Source organism: Chrysemys picta, chromosome 24 (genome assembly GCF_011386835.1).
Source record: "Chrysemys picta bellii isolate R12L10 chromosome 24, ASM1138683v2, whole genome shotgun sequence".
NCBI lineage: Eukaryota > Metazoa > Chordata > Testudines > Emydidae > Chrysemys > Chrysemys picta.
Window position 1 is genome coordinate 6031431 of NC_088814.1, and position 20502 is coordinate 6051932.

Genomic DNA, 20502 nt, shown 5'->3' on the forward strand with positions numbered 1-20502 from the left:
TAGCACTTAAACCAGCTATACATCACAGAGGGAAAAAATTCTCCCCAGGCAGACTTTTCATTATGTGTTGAGTTTCATTAAAAATGTAGTTCTCTCCTTTCAAATATTTAAACACTTTTACATTATTTAACTCCAGAAAGTGTGTGTGTGTGTGTGTGTGTGTGTGTGTGTGTGTGTGTGTGTGTGTGTGAAGTCATCCTCTTCTTTTTTTGTGAATAGATATCTCTCTGTATGTGTAGAAGACACAGAGATAGATAAATCATTGTAACTGAGTGACATACGAATCAGAGCGTGCAAAAGGAAAGACGATATGCGCCTAAGTATGGCACCAACTTTTTTTTAAAGGATCTGGCTAAAGAACTGCGATAGAGGAAAAAGACTGCCATAAAGTTTGGGGTTGTGTCAGAAACAACTTTCAGTCTCGTGCTTTGCCTGACTCGTCCGCTGGAAGTTGGATCTTAACTAAGCTTTTCCTGTTTCTTTTGCAAAGAAGAAAAGGGGGAAGGGCGGGGAGGGGGGAACAAATACATAAATAAAGAGAGATTAAAAAAGAGTAACTCACTGTTGCAAGAGTTCATCCGCTGCATCCAGGGGTAGACAGGAGTAGAGCACTTCTGGTCATCGCTTTCCCCGAAAACAGTTTTGGTCTGTGCGCAGTCTGACTTCCGCTGATCTGGGGCAAACTGAACATGGTCATCTAGGTTGGAGGTGGCACAGACAGGGTCCTTCTCTCTGTAAAAACCAACTGTCCCATAGTCACAGGCTGTGGTCCGGCTGTAAGCTCCGTTAGCTTGCTGGTAATAAGAAGAGGAGGGATAACCCTTATCTTGGACGCTAGTGGTTCCATAGGTAGCGGGGTAGTGTCTTAAAGGATCCGCATATCCTGAGGCATATAACGGGATTTGTCCCAGGAAGGGCTCCTGCCCAGCAGCCAGGCTCACCGGGAAGGTAGAGTTGACAAAATAAGAACTCATTGGGAGGAGGCAGCCGTCCTTTCCTGGCTTTATGATTTGTTGTGTTTTATAGTCCAAGTGGTTTAGCTATTAGTAGTATATCGGAGATTGGGTTTTAGCTGAAGGGGGATGGCTGGGTGCCAGCGAGGGACACAAGGAAATAGAACCATCTGATCATGGACTGACCAATAGCAAGAGTCTGAGATTACAAAATAGCACCCATGAGGGGCTTGCATTGCACTAGGGACCCCCAGAACAAACCACCCAGCCCCTCTTTTTCCTCCCTTTTAAACAACAAAACTCACCCCCTTCACCAAATACGTATTATCTGCGAAAGATAAATCCCCAAACGTTTGGAGTCTTTAAAACAATAATTAAAAAATACACCAAACACACAGAGAGAGACAGAGAGATAGATCTGTATATAGAGATATACATACACACGGAGAAAAAAAAGTTAAATCTCTTTATTCTGAAAAGTTTAACCCCTGGTGCCTGTTATTGATTGCAGACCATTTGGGTAATATTGCTATGATTGGTTTTTTTTTTTTTACATAAAAAAGAAACTTTTAGTTTATTTGTTTTTTTTTTTTCATTGAGGGGTGGGGTAAATAGATCTCATTTGTTTAATTAGCTTGGGTTTAGGATGGGAAGTGTGTGTGTTGGGGGGAGAAGAGAAGTCAATGTTGGTAACTTATTTCTCATGGTTATCTAATTATCATAGATTGACAGAGAAGAGGCTTCCTTTTAAAGTGTCACTCGCCCGCCTCATCAGATTCTATGCTTCCTATTTATTTTGTGAAAGAGTTACAAATCTATGAGATGAATGGGAATCGAAGTATTACCTTTATCCCGGACTAAATACTTATAGAGATATAGATATATGTACCGAATTGTGCCCTCTTGCGTTTTGTTGTTAATACCAAATCTATGTCCGACCCTTCGCAGTTAAAGGCAGCATTCGGTTACGGTCAAGAAGTGTCTTTATTGATTGTCACTGATCAAGAGTTTTTTTAAAGGCTGTTGTTTGGCGTGTCTATTGCCTATAAGGTGAGCGATGATCCTGCTTTCATATTTTATCACCCTTTCCATTTGTGTCTGGCCCCACTACAAGGTACCTATTTAAAAAATAAAAAAAAAAAGTTTAAACCTCTTAAGGAGTAAACTCGAAATTCTGAGTAATTTTTTTTCCAACTGGGGCGAAAGACCAAATGAAATGAGTTTGGTCTGGGCTTAGTGGCTCATGTTTCTGCTTTTATTCATTAGCTGTAGGTGTGTTTCACAATGGCTAGTCACCTCCTCTTCAGATTTCTCTACGCGGAAGATCTGGTTGGATCTAAATATTTTGCCATGCATTTTAGCTGTGGGAACGTGTCATGTCCTTCAGAAACTTCCTCCACAATAAAATTGAAAATTGATTGGTTTAAGGTGCATTTCTAAACTCATATCTATCTATCTATCTATCTATCTATCTATCTATCTATCTATCTATCTATCTATCTATCTATCTATCTATCTATCTATTCCCATACACACCCATCTATCTATCTATCTATCTATCTATCTATCTATCTATCTATCTATCTATCTATCATATGCAATGAAATTTATACACCACACAAGGTACACACCTATATGTATGAATACATGTTTGTGTATGCTCCTGGTCTAGAATTACACATAATTACATGGTCGCTGCAGAATTGCCAATGCCTATTTTCCCTGATGGGGGTTAAGTATTTACGAAACTGTTATCTTATTAGGAGCTAATTTATTTTAAACATCATGTTTACAGCAGCAAAGCTAAGACTATTTCATGCCATCACTGCAATGGGCATTCGACTGAACGTAATCTTTATAATTCAAGGAAATAACATGTAAAGGAAGTAGTTTTTCTCCCCTCCTTTCTGACTGAAATCTATTATATTTGTTCTTGCAGAGTTTTCCTTTGTGTATGGAGTGGACCCAAACCTACGCAGATCTGTTTTATTGGCATGGGAACGTGAGATTAAAAGAGAAACTTGACTGTCTATTGGGGGGAGAAAACCTCCATTGAACACAATGAAGTTAGTTGCTTTGCAGGAGGCAAACAGACATTTGATTAGAAAGTTACGCAAAATGTGTATAAGAGTAAAACCAGGAACATCTGGGATGATTTGCACAGCATGCGGAATCTGGGCTATGAAGTATGAATTCCTGATAATTAAATGAGTGAGTAAAATCGCTGCAAACGTTTTCTTTACTTCTTTTTAATGATGATAGTTGCGAAAATGTTCCTCCCGAAGTATGTTTAAAGACTGTTTCCCCAACACATGGTGATGTAGCGTTTTATTGAAACGCAGCTCTATTTAGCATGCTGGTGGCTAAGGCTAACTCGTCCTACCTTTTGGCTGTAGTCCTTTTTATTTTTATTGTGAAAGAAAAAAAAATAAAATTCACTAATTGAAACTCGCCTCTTGCTAATTGCTTATTGTTGGTTATTTAGACGGTTATTGAGACTGGAATAATATGTTGTGCCCTGCTAAAGGAAGAAAGCGCTTCACTTAATATGTATGGACTTTTAGTGGGAGAAAAATAAAAGAAGAAAACTTGGTATAAAACATGCATTAAGCTTTTGTTCCATTTTGGAAAAAATATATAGATCTTAAAGTGTCCGTCATCCATATACTGAGACCTGCAGGATGGCATGTTGACCATCTGTAGCAGAGTATTCAGAATGCATTCGATCACAGATAGCATTATGTGTTTAGTGTCGAGCCGGTCTCTCATATCATTTTAATAGCTTTTTCAAAAGGTATCTTCATTTGGTTTAAAAAGATGCTTGGGCTATACCCTGAGTTGCTTGCTCAACTTTTAAGATCAATCTATGCCGGGTTTTTGTGGGAAATATTTGGTCTAAGGAGGTTTCTAAAGGGGAGCAGGCATGGGGAGTGGGACACAGAGACCTAAACATAACGGTTGCTGATACAGCTTGCAGTGTCGTCACTGTGTCTTCCACCGTATTTTCTTTGCATATTTTCATTCAGAACTGGGTCTCGGTTTACTTAAGAAGTCTTTGGTTTTATTAAAAAGAAGAGAACCACTAGTCGGTGGAGTTGCTAGAGACAGCATAAGGAGGTATCAAATGTTTCATTTAGCACTGAGAATCCATCTTTCCCTACTGATTGACATAACTCTACTGGCAGGGTATAAATAAAGATTAAAGGGATTTATTTACAACATGTACATTCGCAGCTCTCTAGCTTAGAGAGTGCCGGTTGCGCCTTTTTCTCCATTTTTGCTCTTCTGCTAGCAAATGCCAACTCCACAAAGCAGAGAGAGGCAGATAAATGAGGGGATTAAAACAGCACACAGATATTTCGAAATGCAAACAGAACAGAGCATTGCTTGTGTAAAAGCTAAGCTAGTTAAGAACTTTGTGGAAAGTTAAGTGGAGCTGGTTCCAATAAAAAAAAAAAAGGGTCGCTTTTTTCGTGTAGAGCTGGAATTCTCAAGCCTTCTGAAGTGACAACAGAGAAGGACCTTCCCAATCAGGGGGCTTATTGCAGCCATAAAGTCAAGCTAACACTAAGACAACATTTGAAAAGCCTTGTTACTGTATTTAGACATATAACGCTATTAACAGCAGAGAAGATTGCTCTTGTAATATACATCCTCACTCAAATTCCTATTAGAAAAGCGGCACAAGGATTCTTTTCTCTACATTGTTGGCATATTTAAAACAATGACCCCTGAAGGTGTTTAAAAAATAATTCTCTCTCCATCCTCACATAACCATTTGAAACTTAATTTCCAGCAATTTAAGTTTAATTTACCTGACTTCCCGTGCAGTGCATAATAACCTCGTTAATGGGATCTTTGAAAAGAAGCAATAATAATCTACCATTGTTCCATTAAAGAGAGCAGCTAATAATTAACAAAAAAAAAAAAAAGTGAGAGGGGGGTTGCGGGAAGGACCTTGGGATTCTAAAAATGTATCTATATTACCTTATTTCCGCTAAAGGAAACCCTGAGAGGGTTTAGGGGAAAGAAATCTTGCTAGGGAAACTAAAAATAGGGGAACAGAAACGGGTGGAAGAGAAATCAAAGCATGAAGCATGTAGGTTGCCTGGAGAATGCTAGTGAGTGTGAGCAGTTACAGAATGGAACAAGTTAATCATGGCTGTTATTAGTCAAAAGGAGAAACTTTTTATTTATTTTAACATAGTCTCTGGGCATCTCACTTTCATATAGGGGAATGTCACTAGTCTAGACATAAACAGTTGCCAGGAAACTGTGTGGTAGTAGGAGAAAACGAGGGAGAGAGAGAGAGAGCTTTTAAAATAACAGGCGTGCATTGTCCTTTCAAAGCCTACTGTATCTTAAAAGGGATTCCTCTCCTCCCCGCCCCAACCACCACCTCAGCTTTGTGCACACCACTAGACCTACCTTTTACAGACCACTGCAAAATGATCATTCGAAACAAGAAACAAACAAACACAGAAATAGTTCATTGACTCTATAATTAGCTCAAAACTCCTGACTTCTTGTCTCCTCGTCTAATTATGGCTCTCATTTCACAAGCTCACTTGCTGTGTTGGCTGTCAAGAAATAACCAGCTTTCTTTCCTCTTTTGGTTTTGTACTACATAATTGATAACTTATCGATAATGAACATATATAACTTGAAATCCTCGGCAACGCAGCAGGCCTCAGAATAGAAATGGATCTGGTCTGAGGTTCCTGTAGCAAATGGGAGGTCACATTTGTTCCATTTCCAGAGATACACAAACGTGCAATGCATTTATAATCCATGACTCGAAAACAAAAATGTAGAAAATGGAATTTGTTAACCAGTTTCAAGGGATATTAATCACCGAGAAATATTTAAGCAAACTGAAGTTTTCTTGCATTGGACGGTAGATGGCAGCAGACAGCATAAAATGGGCTGGAAAGCAATTTATAACAGAAAAGACATAAAGAGAAATAGACCTTCCGTTTTTAAAAATAAACAACTAGGTGATGTTTAAACTACAGGAATTCCTTAATTAGCAACTTATCTATGTTCTAGCGAAAACATTTAGATTTCATAGACAATCAGACATTGAAGGGTGCCCGGGGTAAAGTGATTAAAAAGACTTACTTGGAGTGACATTTATCTCTTGGGTTCTACAAGTGGTTTCTCACACCGCATTTAAAAAAATCAGCAGAAATAGATTCTAGAATTATGTTATTGAAATGAAATAAAATAATCATTTGCCTTTTTTTAAGAACAGCACTAACCACGGATTCTATAACATGTATGGACCTAAAAGAAAAAGCACTTCAGCTGGCGTTTATGTTTTGTCCCCTGTTATGTCTGAACACGTAATAGCTCCTTCAAAAATATCTTTTGAAAATTATTTTTTGTTTGCTATTTCCACCATTGCTAGAATTGACTCTTGGCCGCCCAATATTCAGGAATAGTCAAGCCGGGTGATACAAGTCGCCTTGTCATCTATTCTTAATGGTTAACTCATGGGTGCCTTCCTTAATCAATATCCCTTTACATGCATAAACCTCGCATACAGTGTTATTTGAAAAGCCTCAGAAAACAGTAGCAACGTGTCTTTTTTTAGTCCTGCGATAATGAAAAGGAACATTCAAAATGCCGTGCATCCCCGAAGAAGTATTTTCTTAAAACCAAAGCAACCATTTCGTTTAGAGGAGAAGATATTCAAATAAAAGGATATTTTCACACCACACGGTAGCAAGTGAAGGAAAAGGAAGACATAAATAAACAATAAACGATATGTAGGGACCTACAGCTCCACAGACATGTTACATGTACAGGAGCATTGCAGAACGCAATGAAACCCACCCACCTTCATTCCCTCACAGCGTCCTCTTTCATTTGGGACTTTCACTTTAAAAAATAAATGTAATCATAACGTTGCAGCCCGGTAGTTGCTATTATTCTTATTATGTTTTCTAGTTTCCAGAACCTTATTCTCCAGGACTGCGGTGGACTGCCCTCTTTGAAGAAACCACCCACGTAATAATGACCCCGGAGAGCAAAACAAAACCCAACTGGCTTCCATGCAAACTTCGCCAAATTACTGGGCTCGCCTGAAGATAGGCAAACTGGCAAGATAATTCTGCTCGGGAGGGGTAAAAAATAAAATATATCCGCTGCAACAACCCACATAGGATTTGGCTATTTTTGTTTTTTTTTTAAAGGCAGTATCTAAAAGACACCGTCATCAAAGTCCATAGCAGCCTTGTTTCCAAGCCAGATATCTACTATATCCAGGTGATATTACTGTCTTGCTGTCTCTGTTATTCTCTCTTTCTTTCTTTTTGGGGGAGGGGGAGGGAGAGAGGGAGTTTTATAATTGCATTTTCTCAAAGCAAAAAGAAAAAAAAAATCAAATGAAGAGAAACATATATTATTCCCTTACCTTTTGACGTCCATTTCTGTGGTATAAGTTTTTTAAAAGGCAAATAGCGTTTGTTTATCTTTTAGCTGACAAATATTGTCCCAACCTGATCGCCGTCGATTGTCTCTCTGACTTGTGATCGCTTCTTGCATTGCTGTCATTTGCATAGAAAATGGAGTAACTTCCCTCTTTGAAAAATATCAGCCTCCACTCGGCACAGCATCTCCACTTCCCCTCCATTACTACTGAGATTCCAAAATCAGCAAGCAAATTAACACAGGAATTAAAAACAAAAATCTTTTAACTCTCTCTCGCTCTCTTTTGGGGGGTGAGAGTGTGTGTGTATGTGTTTACCCCCCTCCACCACCTCCTCCCCCTTTTAGCCCTATCGAGTTTATACACGAAAGTAAAAAAATCTAAAGAAGCAAGAGCCCTATAGAGGACACTGATCCGACCCAAGGTACAGCGGCCAAAAGAATGGTGCAATATAACCACATGGGAAATCATAAAAAGTTCATGTTCACGGTTAGCAGTCCACATGACCGGCTCTGGCCAATCCCAGAACCCAGCCACTCATAAAGTTCTATCACAAAGTTGTAAATTTTCATAAAACAACAAGGAATTTATTGCATTTCTTCATGACTGCTTTAACAGCCGTCTTTTCCTTAGCCGCCATCTTTATTTTTTAAACAAAAATAAAAGAATATGCAAAGATCTTTTTTTTTCTCCTGGTGGGGGTTTTAATGGAGGTGTCTCAATCACACCTTAACTATAAGGCTAAAAAAAGATTTTTAAAGGATAAGCGATGTTAAAGCAGTGCGTTTTATGTTCACATTATTTAGCTGTGTAATTATGAATCCTTCTGCTAAAATAGAAGATTAGCCATTGCGGGCGTCGGAGAATTTAGAAATAGATCAAGATAAATATATTGAAAGAGAAATGCTGGCTGTATTTATAGCATAATCTAAACCTATGTATTTATGTTTCACTACGTATTTAGGATCAAACACCCCACACACTCAGAACATTAATTGGCAACCCTGACACTAGGTAATTTTTGTGTGTGAAAATCACCAGCGGGCTGTAAGGTTTGTTACTACGCTGATAAGATGTGCTTCAATAGATAGAGCAGAATAAAGAATTTTTTTAAAATCCTTAATTCACAGATGCCAGGCGCTGCAGAAGTACATGTCACAGGGACAATAGATCTGGCCCAATGCAGCAAAACACGTTTCACGAGCAATAGGAATTTTCTGGAACTCAGTTTTCGCTCTGGAAAGAGTGCGTATGAAAACAAATGACAATGGGGGAATTTGATAAGGAAAATTTTAGTTTTCACCTTCTTTTATTCTCTGATCAAGTGGGATTTCCGTGTAAACGCCATAATATATGATACATATAATAAGTGGCCTACCATCATGATTTTTTTTTTAGTAATGGGCTACATTATTTTATCTAAAAGTTTGTATATTCTTTTTTCGGCATCCCACGCTTCTCTATCAATAAGTGGGTACTGGGGGTAAAATGAAAGACAGATCTTTTATTAAATGTTTCAGCTTCCGCGATGAGATGAGAAAGAAAGAAAGAAAGAAGCCATTTAACAACTACACCTAATTCCACGCGGTCTGCTTTATTGGTATTCCTGTTAGCACACATTTCTAGAACTGCGTACTTCTCCCACTTGAAGAATACGGTCGTTTATTGCGCACCCTGGAAATGTTAAAAAGAGAAAGAGAGAGAGATGCTCGCAAGTGCTTAAAATTAGTTACCATTGTTTTGCATTGTTGATTTTCCTGAGTTTAATTGGTTTAATTTATTTTATGTGTGCTTTGATGTTAAACATTATTTGATGCTAATGAAATAGTTACAGTCCACAATAAAGCAATCGAAGGGGGGGGGGACAACAAACCCCAAACCATCGCAGAATATCTTGTGTCCTTGGGAAAGGGTCAGATTAGTCACACGTATCTATATATAATATATAGATAGTTTTTTATTGTTTCTTGCTTCTCTGCATTTACCTTTCCCATCTTTTTCCCAGTAGACTAATCTGTGCAGATATTTGGAGGAAGGGAAAAGAGTGAAATCTGCAAATCCATATTCTTGGCAATTGTTTTTTATACCCGACTATGAGTTTTATTTCGCTAAATGTTTTAAAGCATTAACATCTGTAGAAATGTCATTAAAATGTTAAGTACGACTGTTATGCTGAAAATTATCGGGCACGAATAAGATGACGTATCAGGGGAAATTAAAAGGGATATTTTCTTTATAACCTGAAATAAACAACTGAATTATAATAATGCAAACACGTAAGAAAAGTGCAATGAACTGAACACAGTTTTAGACTATTGGTGGGTGTTTTTATTATTATTATTTTGAAGACTAATAATCACAAACCAGGAAAAAGAAACGCGCCGCTATTAAATAATCTTCTACCTTGATATACACCGCTTTACTCAGCACAATATTAATTCATTTTTTTTCCTAATGACTTGAACAAGGAAGTGGTCCAGGTAAAAATATACACAGACAAAACAGCATCGCAACCAGAAAAGAACCACAGAGGTTACAACAGAACAAGCGGTAATGATAATTCATATTATGTACAGAGTACAATATACGCTATGTATAATTTCCCCTCATACTTTCAGATCACATTTTCTAATTAAAGGTGCTAACACGACCACATTACTTCATACCAAAAAAGTACACAAGGAAATACAAACAGGGAGATTTACAAATACTTGTACTATAGGAAGACCCACATAGAAAAATGTATCTATCTGACTCTAAAGCCACATTTAATAGGTAGATATTATTATCCATTCTATTGTACAAAAAAAAGAGAGATTGTAATATAGGTAGTATTTTTTTCAGTATCAGGAAACAGAATGCATCATTCTTAGGCTCGTTTTTATTTTAATTTCATTTATTTTTTTTATATATAGTCCCTTATGTTTAGGTTTCACGTTTCCTGGATTAGCTTTCTGGACTAAAGTCCCCTTCATCCAAACCCCATCCCTTTCATTCTTCTTCATCATCTTCAGCGTCTGGTTTTTCCTGGCTATTTGAACCGGTGCATGCAGTTTTATTTTCTTTTTTCCACTTCATGCGTCTGTTCTGGAACCAGATTTTGATCTGCCTCTCTGTCAGGCACAAAGCATGAGCGATTTCGATGCGTCTTCTTCTGGTCAAATAGCGGTTATAGTGGAATTCTTTCTCCAGTTCCAGGGTTTGGTACCTGGTGTAGGTCTGACGTCCTCTTTTTCTGTCAGTCCCTGTGAAACAATAAATTAGAATCAAATGAACTCGGGGTGGTTGTTGGGTTGCTTTTTTTGTTTTTTGTTCAAACATATTCTAGACATTGTCCATAATAGCACAGCTATTTAATCCACCAACGGCAGATTCCCCAGTTGTTTTCTTAATAGAGCACTGACAATTTTACATCGGCTTAGAATCTGATCCTTTTATTTTGGAAGAATATATCATTCTAACAGAACACACACACACATTGAATTATTTTTTTAACGGGGGGGGGGGAGGTGTTCCCTATTTTCTGATTGCGTTTGTGCGGGAGAGAACTTCAGCAAGTTTGCTGCCACTTTCATATGAAAGCATGGTTTTATTTATTTTTTTTTAACCTAGGACATTTCCCATTAACAAGGGAATAAATAAATTAATAAATACATTCCCTAACTAGATAGAAGCATCTGCTAAATATACCATTTCAATTATTTGTCCTCTGTTAAAGCTGTCATCATTAAGCCCTGTTTGTAAACTGCGCAATGGTCTTAATTATTTAACGGAATATTTTCTGTATTACATTGCTCTGGTCTACTGGAAACGCGCCGTCAGTGGTTGACATGGATAATGTTACTTCCTCAGATGAAAGTGGGGTATATTTTTTTTTAAATCTGTCAGAAAGATGGGGCTGCATAACCAGAAGTTTTTGAAGAGGAATATTTTTATCTACATGGGAACAGGCTGACACAAAGACTCGGCAGTCATCCGGCATTACCCGCAACTATTTAGTTGTCTGTGAAAGGGGACTGGAATGAAACCAGAGCACATTTTCGTGCCATTTGTTGGAATTCAATTGGAAATAATTATGCAGCAACATGATGTTTGTGGTTTCTATTTTTTTTCTATTCAGTTGATACCCAGGCTGGCCAGTACAAGCCCTCAACATCCATCCAAAACATTCCAGTGGATTTTTTTTTTTTAAGGACGAAAAGACGGTTATTAAAGAAAGGAAAAGGAAAATGGCCAGGCTAGCTGTAAAAGAGATAGCAAGGAAGTAAAATCTGCAGTTCTGTGGAATGTGGGTTGTAAAATCCGTTGAGGGAAAAGCCATAAACTGTTGTTGAATGGGAATGGCTATACTATCTTTTCATCGCTGATGAAATTCCACAAACCCAATTACACAGTGGGCAAAGGTGGGGGGGGGGATCTCTAGGAGCAGGTAGTGTTTTAGTTTTAGGCACTGCAAACCACAAAATATGCATCTTGGAGGGCTTGTCTTCGCAGGAATCCAGCATATTCGCACTACTCCAAAATCCTCCCTAGTCTTGTTGTTATCCAGTGGCACATGTTAGAAAGAAGGAGTGGGGGATCCTTAAATCGAAAGGCAGAGATGAAGTGTTCACAACCAGAAATATTTGGTCTTTGATACATCAACTGTAAAAGTGAATGAATTATGGAGCAGGTAATGGAAAATACTGACCACAAATAAGTGTAGGGTAACCTCCTGCTTGTACAAGCGCCTGCATTGGGCTTCCTTCAATTGGCACATACATTGGGCAGGAGTTTGTTCTCCCCTAAAGTTTCCTACCAACACACGTTCTGGCTTAAAGTTAACTCATTAGTCCGAAGGCTATCAAGTTGCAATCTGGCAAATCATAGGAAAACCAGATCTTAGGAGTAGCAGCGAAATGAGCTCACATGTTCCACACTACTTTCAATGGGGCAGCAATCTTTTTTTTTTTTAAACCTCAAGTTAGAGTAAAAATGAGATATTAATATTTCAATTTGCTAGGTAGTGATCTGAGAAAGACCAGATACGAATTAGAAGTGATTTCGTCCAACAACAAACAAAGAGACAGGCCAGCGTTTTCACGCCTTATAACCCGTGCATTTCTTAATTCTTGAAATGAATTCAGTTTATTGGGAAACTAAGGCTATGTCAGAACACTATCTCTTGTAATGAATAAGGATATTTATTAAATGTTAATTGACACTAATATGCTGAGAGGAAGCGTGTTTGTGAATGAAAGATACGTATGCCAGCCGGGATGGGTGCATTAGACAGATTTGTATTTTAAATACATATGCTAAGTAGGCATCTTCGCTTAATGAGACCCTGTCCCTCTCCCCTTATCTTGTGGTGAGGAAACAGAATCCACACTTCCACGGCCCGTGTTTGTTCATCACTCTGACAGCATCATGTGGGTCTAACAACTTTTGGAAGATGGTCCAGGCACTTTGTCTAATAAACCCAATGCCGTTCCATGACACCTTACCCAGAGCTTCTCCAACAGGCACTGGAAAAGCATAAACACGCCGACCTTGATTAACCAGGGATTCTAGCCGCTGCGTTATTGACACGAGACCCGCATTTCTTTAGTTGTTTCTTTATTTATTCCCCTTCCGAAATTTCACAAGTTTGAAAGCGGGGATTATGTGTTGCCGTTTCTATTAGACTAATGGTCACATTCAGGGCTTAATTGCGCTGTCTGGGACGTTATGCTGAGACTCTGGCAATTTTAAACAAGCCAGGAAATAAATAAATAAAAAATAACAAACCTGCGAGCCGCCTCTACAGAGTTTATTTAAGAACAAGCCAACAAAAACATTGGTTTTTTTTAAACAGAGTTAAGTATGGGGACAAGAAGCTAATGGGTATGATTTTGCAGCCCTGCCTTTCCTCACTAAGACAAACTGCCTCTTGCATCGCATATACGCAGCACCAGCAGCTCTAATAAATATTTAAAGCTAAAAGGGTGGCTTTATGGGGGGGGGGTCTCTCTCTCCCTCTCTCTCTCTCTCTCGAAGGCAGAGCGAAAGAGCGCTTCATTTTCGGCGAAACGTCATAAAAGGAGTTGGGGACAATTCCCCCTCCCCTTCCCCCCACCCTTTCCCGCACGCCATAAAATAATTTACATTTTTTTCCCCCTAAGGCGTCTTTCTTGAAGGAGGCTTCTGACTTACCTGTACTCCTCATCCAGGGATAGATCCGGAAGTTGCTTTCGCTTTGCAAGTCTGAGTCCCTCTGATCCGTTTTGCTGCACGTCTGCTTGGAGGCATCTCCCGGGCACATCATCGAGAGGTTTTGCTCAAACGGAGAACAGTGCATGTTGAAAGAACTGGTTTCCAGGCCGTAGCTGGTGGAATACATGCTAGAGGTTTGGGGGTGCATGCTGCTCCCATTGGCGTACAGTCCAGGCATGGAAGCAGCGAACGAGGCGCTGGAACCAGACCCATACCCCGTTCGTTGGGTATTGGAAGCAAAAGCGCAAGAAGTTTGCTCAGGAAAGACGCCGGATGGGAAAACTGAACTTGCGGCTTGATATTTAGAAAATAAAGCATTCGCATAATACAATGAACTCATAATTTGGCCGGGTGATTTGTAGGCCGGGACGTTTTAGTGTCGGTTTTACGAGGTACCGTGATATATTACGGAATTAGAGTCCAGATTTACACCAAAAAGGACCCCCTTTTTCCTCCCTGACCATGTGACTCCGGGGCACGTGATTTTGCCCGCTCCAATCAGCAGCCAGCTTCCCCACTGGCTCCTGGTAATGTGGAAAAAAAAATTGGAGTACTGTTGGATTTATAAAATATGATAAATAATGTATGTGATATAAACCCTCCAAGATCTATGCGAGAATGGGGTGGAATTGTGCCGGAGTCGATAAGCAACCTGTAATCAGTTTTCAACTGAGACGAAGGAAGAGGATGGAAGGGGGGGGAAGGGTAGAAAAACGTTGGTTATAAAACAACATCTCTCTCTCTTTGCTGGGAGAAATAAATGAACGGAGTTCTATTTATTCCTTTATTGAGTCTGTCTCAAATTCCTTCCTTCGCCCCATAAGCTCTCCACTGTCTTTGTCATCGTTTTTCGGGCGACTGTACACCCTTCCCCCCACCCCTTATCTGTAGCCCTGAAAAGACAAATGCCTCATTGATACCTCATCCTTTAGGGTTTTTGTACAAAAAAAAAAATGCTATTCATCTGTATATTTAATTCATTCTCGTGCCACAGGCGTTGAGAGGCGCATTGAGATGGCATTTGCTTTCCTTGTTGCGAAAAATAAAGACTATACAGATCCCTTGTTTAGCTTGTCAGCGGTTCTAGGGCAGCCAATTACAGCTATAAGTAAAGCGTTACTAGCTGGTTGCTTAGCGTAACCTGTCTCTCTGTCTCGCTCTCTCTCCCCTTCTCATTTTTTAAATCAAAGCCTTACTGGCAAATGAGAAGATGATGATTCATCTGCATCTCAGATTTTCGCTGCTCCGCCTGCCCAAGGTTATGTTGAAAGGGAAAACAAACCTCACGCACATACACTTCAGTAGTTCCATGGTGGAAGATATCAGGCAAAGCGTCGGGAGGGTTAGCATGTCAGCCACTCAATTGCACAACTGACAATTCTGCAAACAGATTGGGGGGGGGGGAGTGATTCATTTCTGAGTGGTCGGGATTCATCTCGGGGAAACCGGGAGTAACCAATGAAAGAAAAATTTACCTTGAGGAAGGATTTCCACACAGCCACCTAATCTGTCAACATCTATGAACTGTTCAAAAACAACAACAAAACAATCCGTTGCCCCCCCGCTCTCCCCGCACCCCAAAAGACGAAAAACCCTACGAGCATACTTCAACCACTGCCTCCTCCAGTCTTAACAGCAACCTAAACTCTTCAGTCTCGCTAGAGGCTAAACACTCCTTGGGCTGCAAGGTCTGCAATTCTGACACAATTGGCTTTTATTTCCTTTCTATCAAAGTAGTCCTGGAGGAAATGAAGCAGGGCAAATGAATGATGTCACGGGATTCTCGCTTGTAAACTTTATTGTAACTTTCTTCCGCCGCTTCCAGGTTTAGACAATAGAACAAAGTGATGAAAGAACAGCAAAATATATCATTAGTTCCCCCATAAAGTAATTCACGTATACAGTATACATTCTTTTTCACAGTAAACCTAAGGATCACTTTACAACTTGCTCCACTGTGCGCATGCTAACTAAAGGAGAGAGAGAGGGGAGGAGGGAAAAAAAAGGCTTTTGGAAGAGACACAAAACTGTAAAAAAAAAAAAAAAATACCCAAACCAAAACCCAAGAACAGAAGCAAGGAACGTGACAAAAGAATCAACATAAAAGAGAGGGAGAGAGCGAGAGAGTAGGAAGAGATAACTACAGCATAAATAGGCAGTTTCATGTTGTCGGGATGTCTGTTTCAATAGCTACCTCCAGTACATACAGTGAACCACAACAAAAAGGAGGAGGATTCAAAAGTGCACAATATAATTTCACATAAACTCCTATAGCATTGAAAGCAGAGTTAACCAACCCCCCCAATAAAGAAGAGAGAGAGAGAGAGAGAGAGAAAATTCACAGTCATGTTTTACATAAGCTATTGCGATACACTACCACTAGTTAATAACTGGCGAAAGGCTAGAAAGACCTCCGGATCTCTTTTGCATACTGTTCATTGTACCAAAGGACAATCAGGAAAAGTGGGTGCTTAGAGCTATATTGTTTTACAGCAATAAAAGGTTTTTTCTTCTTCTCTTTTCTATGCATTGTTCCCTCCCCCCCCCTTACATTAACTGCCATTAATGTAAGAGTCAGGATCCCATCAGACCCTTAGTGCTTGCCTCTCAGTTCTTAAAAATCTTATTTCTTGTCCCCCTTCTGTCCGTCCCCTTCCTCGTCCACCTCCTGGTCTCTTTCCATTTTCTGTTTTTCCAGTTCTTCCTGCTCGCATTTGCTGCTGGGAAACTTGTCTTTGTTGTTTTCCTTTTTCCATTTCATCCTTCTGTTCTGGAACCAGATTTTGACCTGCCTTTCTGTCAGTCCCAGGGCGTGCGACACCTCGATCCTCCGCTTGCGGGTCAGGTAGGGATTAAAGAGAAATTCCTTCTCCAGCTCCAGGGTTTGGTAACGGCTGTAGGTCTGCCGCCCCCTTCTGCGTCCAGCGGCTGCTGGGGGGTGGCAAAGGATGGGGGAGAAGAGAAGGAGGTTGAAAGATACATAAACCAGGCTCCGGAATAGAAAGCGAAGGGGGTGGGGGGGAGGAGAGAGGAGAGAGAAGCAAAGGCAGGAAACAAACACAGAGACAGACCCGACTCTTCTATAATATTACAAAGGGGGTGGGGGGGTGACTCTCAAGGAAAGCGTGTGGGGGTGGAAAAATCACAAAATGGGTTCACTTGCACAAAAAAAAAAAAAAATCTCTCCCCACTCCTTTGTAGTCAAAGCCCAGTGTATAGCTAGAGCCCGGGCGAAGACCAAAACCAAAACAAAACACAAAAAAACACCCTCAAATGAAGGCGCTTTCAGGCTATAAAAGTGCAATAAACTTTAGGGGAAGCGCCCCACATTGAAAGCCCAGCTCTCCACAAGGAGAAGAAAAGGTCTCCTTCAGGGTAATTAAACTATAAAGCAATTTACAAGTGCAAAAGTTTACCCCCATAAAGCAGTAAAAAGTAACTGTGGAAAGGGGATACTTTATGGGTTCAGGAAATGCCTCCTCTCTGCCCTCTCTATTTCGCCTCACCTTGCGGTCGCATCCAAGGGAAAAGCTGTGTAGGAGAAGGACTCTGTTCTGAATTCTCCGCCTCTTCCCCCAGGCCGCTGGAAGCTAGCTTGCAATCCGTGTACTGCACCAGGTCCGATTCCTGTGCACCGAACAGGCTTTGTCTTTGCAATGGGTCGTATCCATAGAAGTTGCTTGGGTCCCCATGGCACGCTACAGCGCAGGGATTCTGTTGGTAAGGGGAGCTGGAGAGAGAGGATGCTCCGTGGTAAAACTCCTGAATTTGGGTCGGATGCTGGAAGGTACCACCAGTGCTGGGTCCATACACAACTGTGGGTCTACCTCCAAGATCCTGCGCAAAGCCACAGTCATAATAGTTGGGGCGCAGAGAGTCCCCGGTTTTGTATTTGGAGAACAGTGAGTTGACAAAATAAGAGCTCATTTTAATTTTTTTTTAAACCACGGGAATCTATTAGAGCAGAAAGAGCTAAGATGCTAAGCAACAACAGTTTGTGGTTTCCAGGAATATAAAAGGAGGATATAATCAAAACTCTAAGCCTGCATGATATTGAATTCTTGCTTTCCCCCCCCCCTAAAAAAAATCGCCACTTATAGAGTTCTCGCTTTACATTTCCAAGAAGAGATGCCAGTTCATAAACAGTTTTCAGTGATTTACTTCGGCGCAAATGAGTTGTTTCATATTTTGCAGTGTCTTTTCATGATCATTTGCATCTATTACCAAAACCTCATCCCATTGGCTTCTCCTTACTCCACACGGACTGTGCACTGCATGATTGTGAAAAGAAGAGTGTGAGAGAATAAAGAAGGAAAAGCCAGAGAGGGAGAGAGGGAGGGAGAGAGAGGGAGAGAGAGAGAGAGAGAGAGAGAGAGGGAGAGGTGGGGTGAATATACGGATTAAATATGTTTAACTACCTACATTAATGAGATATCTCTCGCCTCACAACAAATCAAATACCTAGACCACCCAAAAGATTGATTTTTGGGGAGTGTTGGAAAATCAAAGAGAGGCGCGCTCAGTCGTTAATTTCAAAATTTTAACGAGGCAGTTTTAGCCTTTTTAAATGTCAGGGTCGCTTTGGAAAACTGTAAAAGAACACGATTTAATTGCAACCAGTTTTAAAAGGTCCTATAAATGTAATTGGTATTTTAATACAAGTTATCAAATCATACAGCTTCTTATCCTAAACATATTTTAAAACAAACGAGGTAGTCATATTTAACATTTTAATGATCAATTTCCTTATTATTGATAAAGGTTTAACTATCACATGAAGGGAATTGCATTTGTAATAGCCCCAAAAAAGGCTGTAAACTGTTTAACAAACTATAAAACGCAATAAAGCCAGGGATGTTGTTGTTGTTTATACCGCACTACATAAAAGCTGTTAGGGTTTTACGAGTTCCTTCCTCTACTGCTATAAAACAGAGGTTTCGATTGGAACCTTTCGCATTATTGCAAGATGTTGGGGTGTCAATATTGAATTAAAATGATTATAGTTTTTCATATACAACATTGACTTTTTGTGGCTCCCCCCTCCCCATCCCATCTCCCCCTCCCTCCCTCCCACGGTAGAGGATTTGTTAAAGATGTGGCAGGGCATGATGGCAAACTAAAGAATTGTTTCGCTTATCACATCCAAAACAGAACCTTTATGGACATTAACTGATGCATGGTCCCCCATCTCCACCCCCCACCAACTTAAACTTTTATTTTTTTTAACATGATGCTTACGGAAGCTGGGAAGAAGAGGGGGTGGGATGGGGGGGATGAAATAGAAAGACTTTCTATTTTATTGACATTTGGTAACAACCGAGCAAAGTTACCTCTAACATGCCAACACTGCAGTTTTCCACAATATAAACACACAGGGGGTAGATTTTGAAATTCATTTATCGCAGTCAGCAAATATTGCTGAAACATATTTCAGATAATAACTACACAAAACCCTCCCAACTTAAACGCTTCCCAGTGTCCCTAACACCCTCTCTCCTGACATCCCCCATATACTTCCAGATATATTTTTCAATCTTTCAACCTTCAGTAGGACGTAAAGAGACACTACTGTATCTTTCTTTCCGCCCTGCCTACATGTAAATTGTTTTCCGTTCCATCCAACTACCTTATACTTACACACAAAAGGTGAATGAAACATTATTTCGTGCCCATCCTCAAACTGGGGGACAATTTTCAATCATCTGCTTCCAAAACGCTAATAAGAAAAAGTTAAAATTTTCCAGCTAGACAGTCACTCTTTCTATTGTTTTGCGTAAAAACCTACATTAAAAACTGACAGTAGAAACATTTTACGAAAGAAAGAAAGAAAGAAAGAAAGTTAGGATCAGAGAATAAAAGTTGTAAACCATCCTTAGTATTTCTTTTCCTCTATTTTGCAAAGGGATAATTTTATCCTATTCCAAAATCCTTTTCAAGTAATGATTGTTGTTGGAGTGTTTGCAGAAGCATAAATACGATTTTTTTCTCCCCTAAAAGACAAGTTAAGATTTTATTTTTCTAGACAATTTTACTGTCGATTGAGTACAGTTTGTTTTCATCGTTGAAGATAGATAGATAGATAGATAGATAGATAGATAGATAGATAGATAGATAGATAGATAGATAGTTCACCTGAGTAAACAGCAAAACATCTCAGGGTTTTGTGTGTGTGTGTGTTTTGTTAGAAAAATTAGGATGATTATTTTCAGCAACAAACAAACAAACAAAAATCCCAAATAAAAAGACAAAAGTATTTTCAGAAAGGAACTTACGTTCTTGTATGTCTGTATATATTTATATAAAATAAAACATATTATAAACTCAGCTGTTGGTATAGATAGAGACAGAGAAGGAGACACTTCAGTTGTTCTTGGAAGTTAACATTTTTATCAAGTGCAGTAGAATTTTATAGTCATCATGTGGTACTAACTCATCAATGCATCAGAAATCAATGGCCGACCTTAAATCATTCATATACTGTACTGGTGATTCCTGATGAAAGGAAAATGTTTCTATTATAAGAAAAAACAAGAGAGAGAGAAGATAATTTATAAATACCCAGTAGAGGAAAGATTTATTAGGAAATAACAGAGAGAGAAAAAGCATACTACGGAAAACATAACTTTTCATTATTTTGCATTTTATTGAGTGTATAAAATGGACTTCTATTAATTTTACAGGTATTTCTATTTAAATATGTATTGGGGTTTTTAGCGTATTTAAATACAATTTAGAGCTATTTAAATTTTGGATTTGTAAGCAACATATTAAATTCTGCATGGAAAATTATTGCTTTAGGTAATGTATCCTTTTACTTTTGTTATATTCCGTTCCAGAAAATTCTATATGAAAAGTCATAAATTTGTTGTATCTGTGAAGAGA

At 39.3% G+C, this 20502-nt stretch overlaps 4 protein-coding genes and 1 long non-coding RNA gene across 7 annotated transcripts in view; 1 reads left to right on the plus strand and 4 right to left on the minus strand.

The window, feature by feature from the left end:
- Nucleotides 1–1429, minus strand: part of HOXB6 (homeobox B6) — a 3021-nt gene extending 1592 nt beyond the window's left edge. The window contains exon 1 of the mRNA XM_005301894.4: nucleotides 563–1429. Within this exon, the coding sequence (XP_005301951.1) occupies nucleotides 563–974 (412 nt within the window). The 5' untranslated portion in view covers nucleotides 975–1429. The remainder of the gene's footprint in view (nucleotides 1–562) is intronic.
- The window catches only part of HOXB3 (homeobox B3), a 58426-nt gene extending 50916 nt beyond the window's left edge, over nucleotides 1–7510 (minus strand). The window contains exon 1 of the mRNA XM_065577997.1: nucleotides 7372–7510. The gene's annotated coding sequence lies outside the window, so the exon portion shown is untranslated. The remainder of the gene's footprint in view (nucleotides 1–7371) is intronic.
- Nucleotides 1–7533, plus strand: part of LOC101938126 (uncharacterized) — a 14570-nt gene extending 7037 nt beyond the window's left edge. Inside the window, exons 2-3 of one of the 2 annotated variants that reach the window (XR_010594843.1) lie at nucleotides 2893–3164; nucleotides 6906–7533. This is a non-coding gene — a long non-coding RNA (uncharacterized LOC101938126). Of the gene's footprint in view, nucleotides 1–2892; nucleotides 3405–6905 lie in introns of those variants that run through there. The other variant, XR_256433.4, reaches the window with a different exon arrangement.
- Nucleotides 7534–9691: 2158 nt separating this feature from the next.
- On the minus strand, nucleotides 9692–14527 carry HOXB7 (homeobox B7). Its single transcript, XM_005301898.4, has 2 exons — nucleotides 13561–14527; nucleotides 9692–10631 (listed from the first exon to the last, which is right to left on the minus strand). The coding sequence occupies exons 1-2, from the start codon at nucleotides 13958–13960 to the stop codon at nucleotides 10378–10380; spliced, it is 654 nt and encodes a 217-aa protein (XP_005301955.1). The 5' UTR covers nucleotides 13961–14527; the 3' UTR covers nucleotides 9692–10377.
- Nucleotides 14528–15400: 873 nt separating this feature from the next.
- Nucleotides 15401–17967, minus strand: HOXB8 (homeobox B8). 2 transcript variants are annotated; one of them, XM_005301900.5, is made up of 2 exons: nucleotides 17127–17967; nucleotides 15401–16548 (listed from the first exon to the last, which is right to left on the minus strand). In XM_005301900.5, exons 1-2 carry the CDS (start codon nucleotides 17545–17547, stop codon nucleotides 16244–16246), a joined length of 726 nt encoding a protein of 241 aa, XP_005301957.1. In that variant the 5' UTR covers nucleotides 17548–17967; the 3' UTR covers nucleotides 15401–16243. The 2 variants fall into 2 exon arrangements, with proteins under 2 accessions (XP_005301957.1, XP_005301956.1); XM_005301899.4 differs by having other exon boundaries at nucleotides 15401–16551; nucleotides 17127–17965.
- Between the last annotated feature and the right edge of the window lie 2535 nt (nucleotides 17968–20502).

Bases quoted from the DNA above. Each gene is read 5' to 3' on its own strand.
- HOXB7 (XM_005301898.4), bottom strand. From the start codon at position 13,960: ATGAGTTCATTGTATTATGCGAATGCTTTATTTTCTAAATATCAAGCC. The intron at 10,632-13,560 runs GTAAGTCAGAAG...ATTGTTTCACAG, and splicing joins TCCCTGGATGAGGAGTACAG to GGACTGACAGAAAAAGAGGA.
- HOXB8 (XM_005301899.4), bottom strand. From the start codon at position 17,547: ATGAGCTCTTATTTTGTCAACTCACTGTTCTCCAAATACAAAACCGGG. The intron at 16,552-17,126 runs GTGAGGCGAAAT...GCCACCCCCCAG, and splicing joins CCCTTGGATGCGACCGCAAG to CAGCCGCTGGACGCAGAAGG.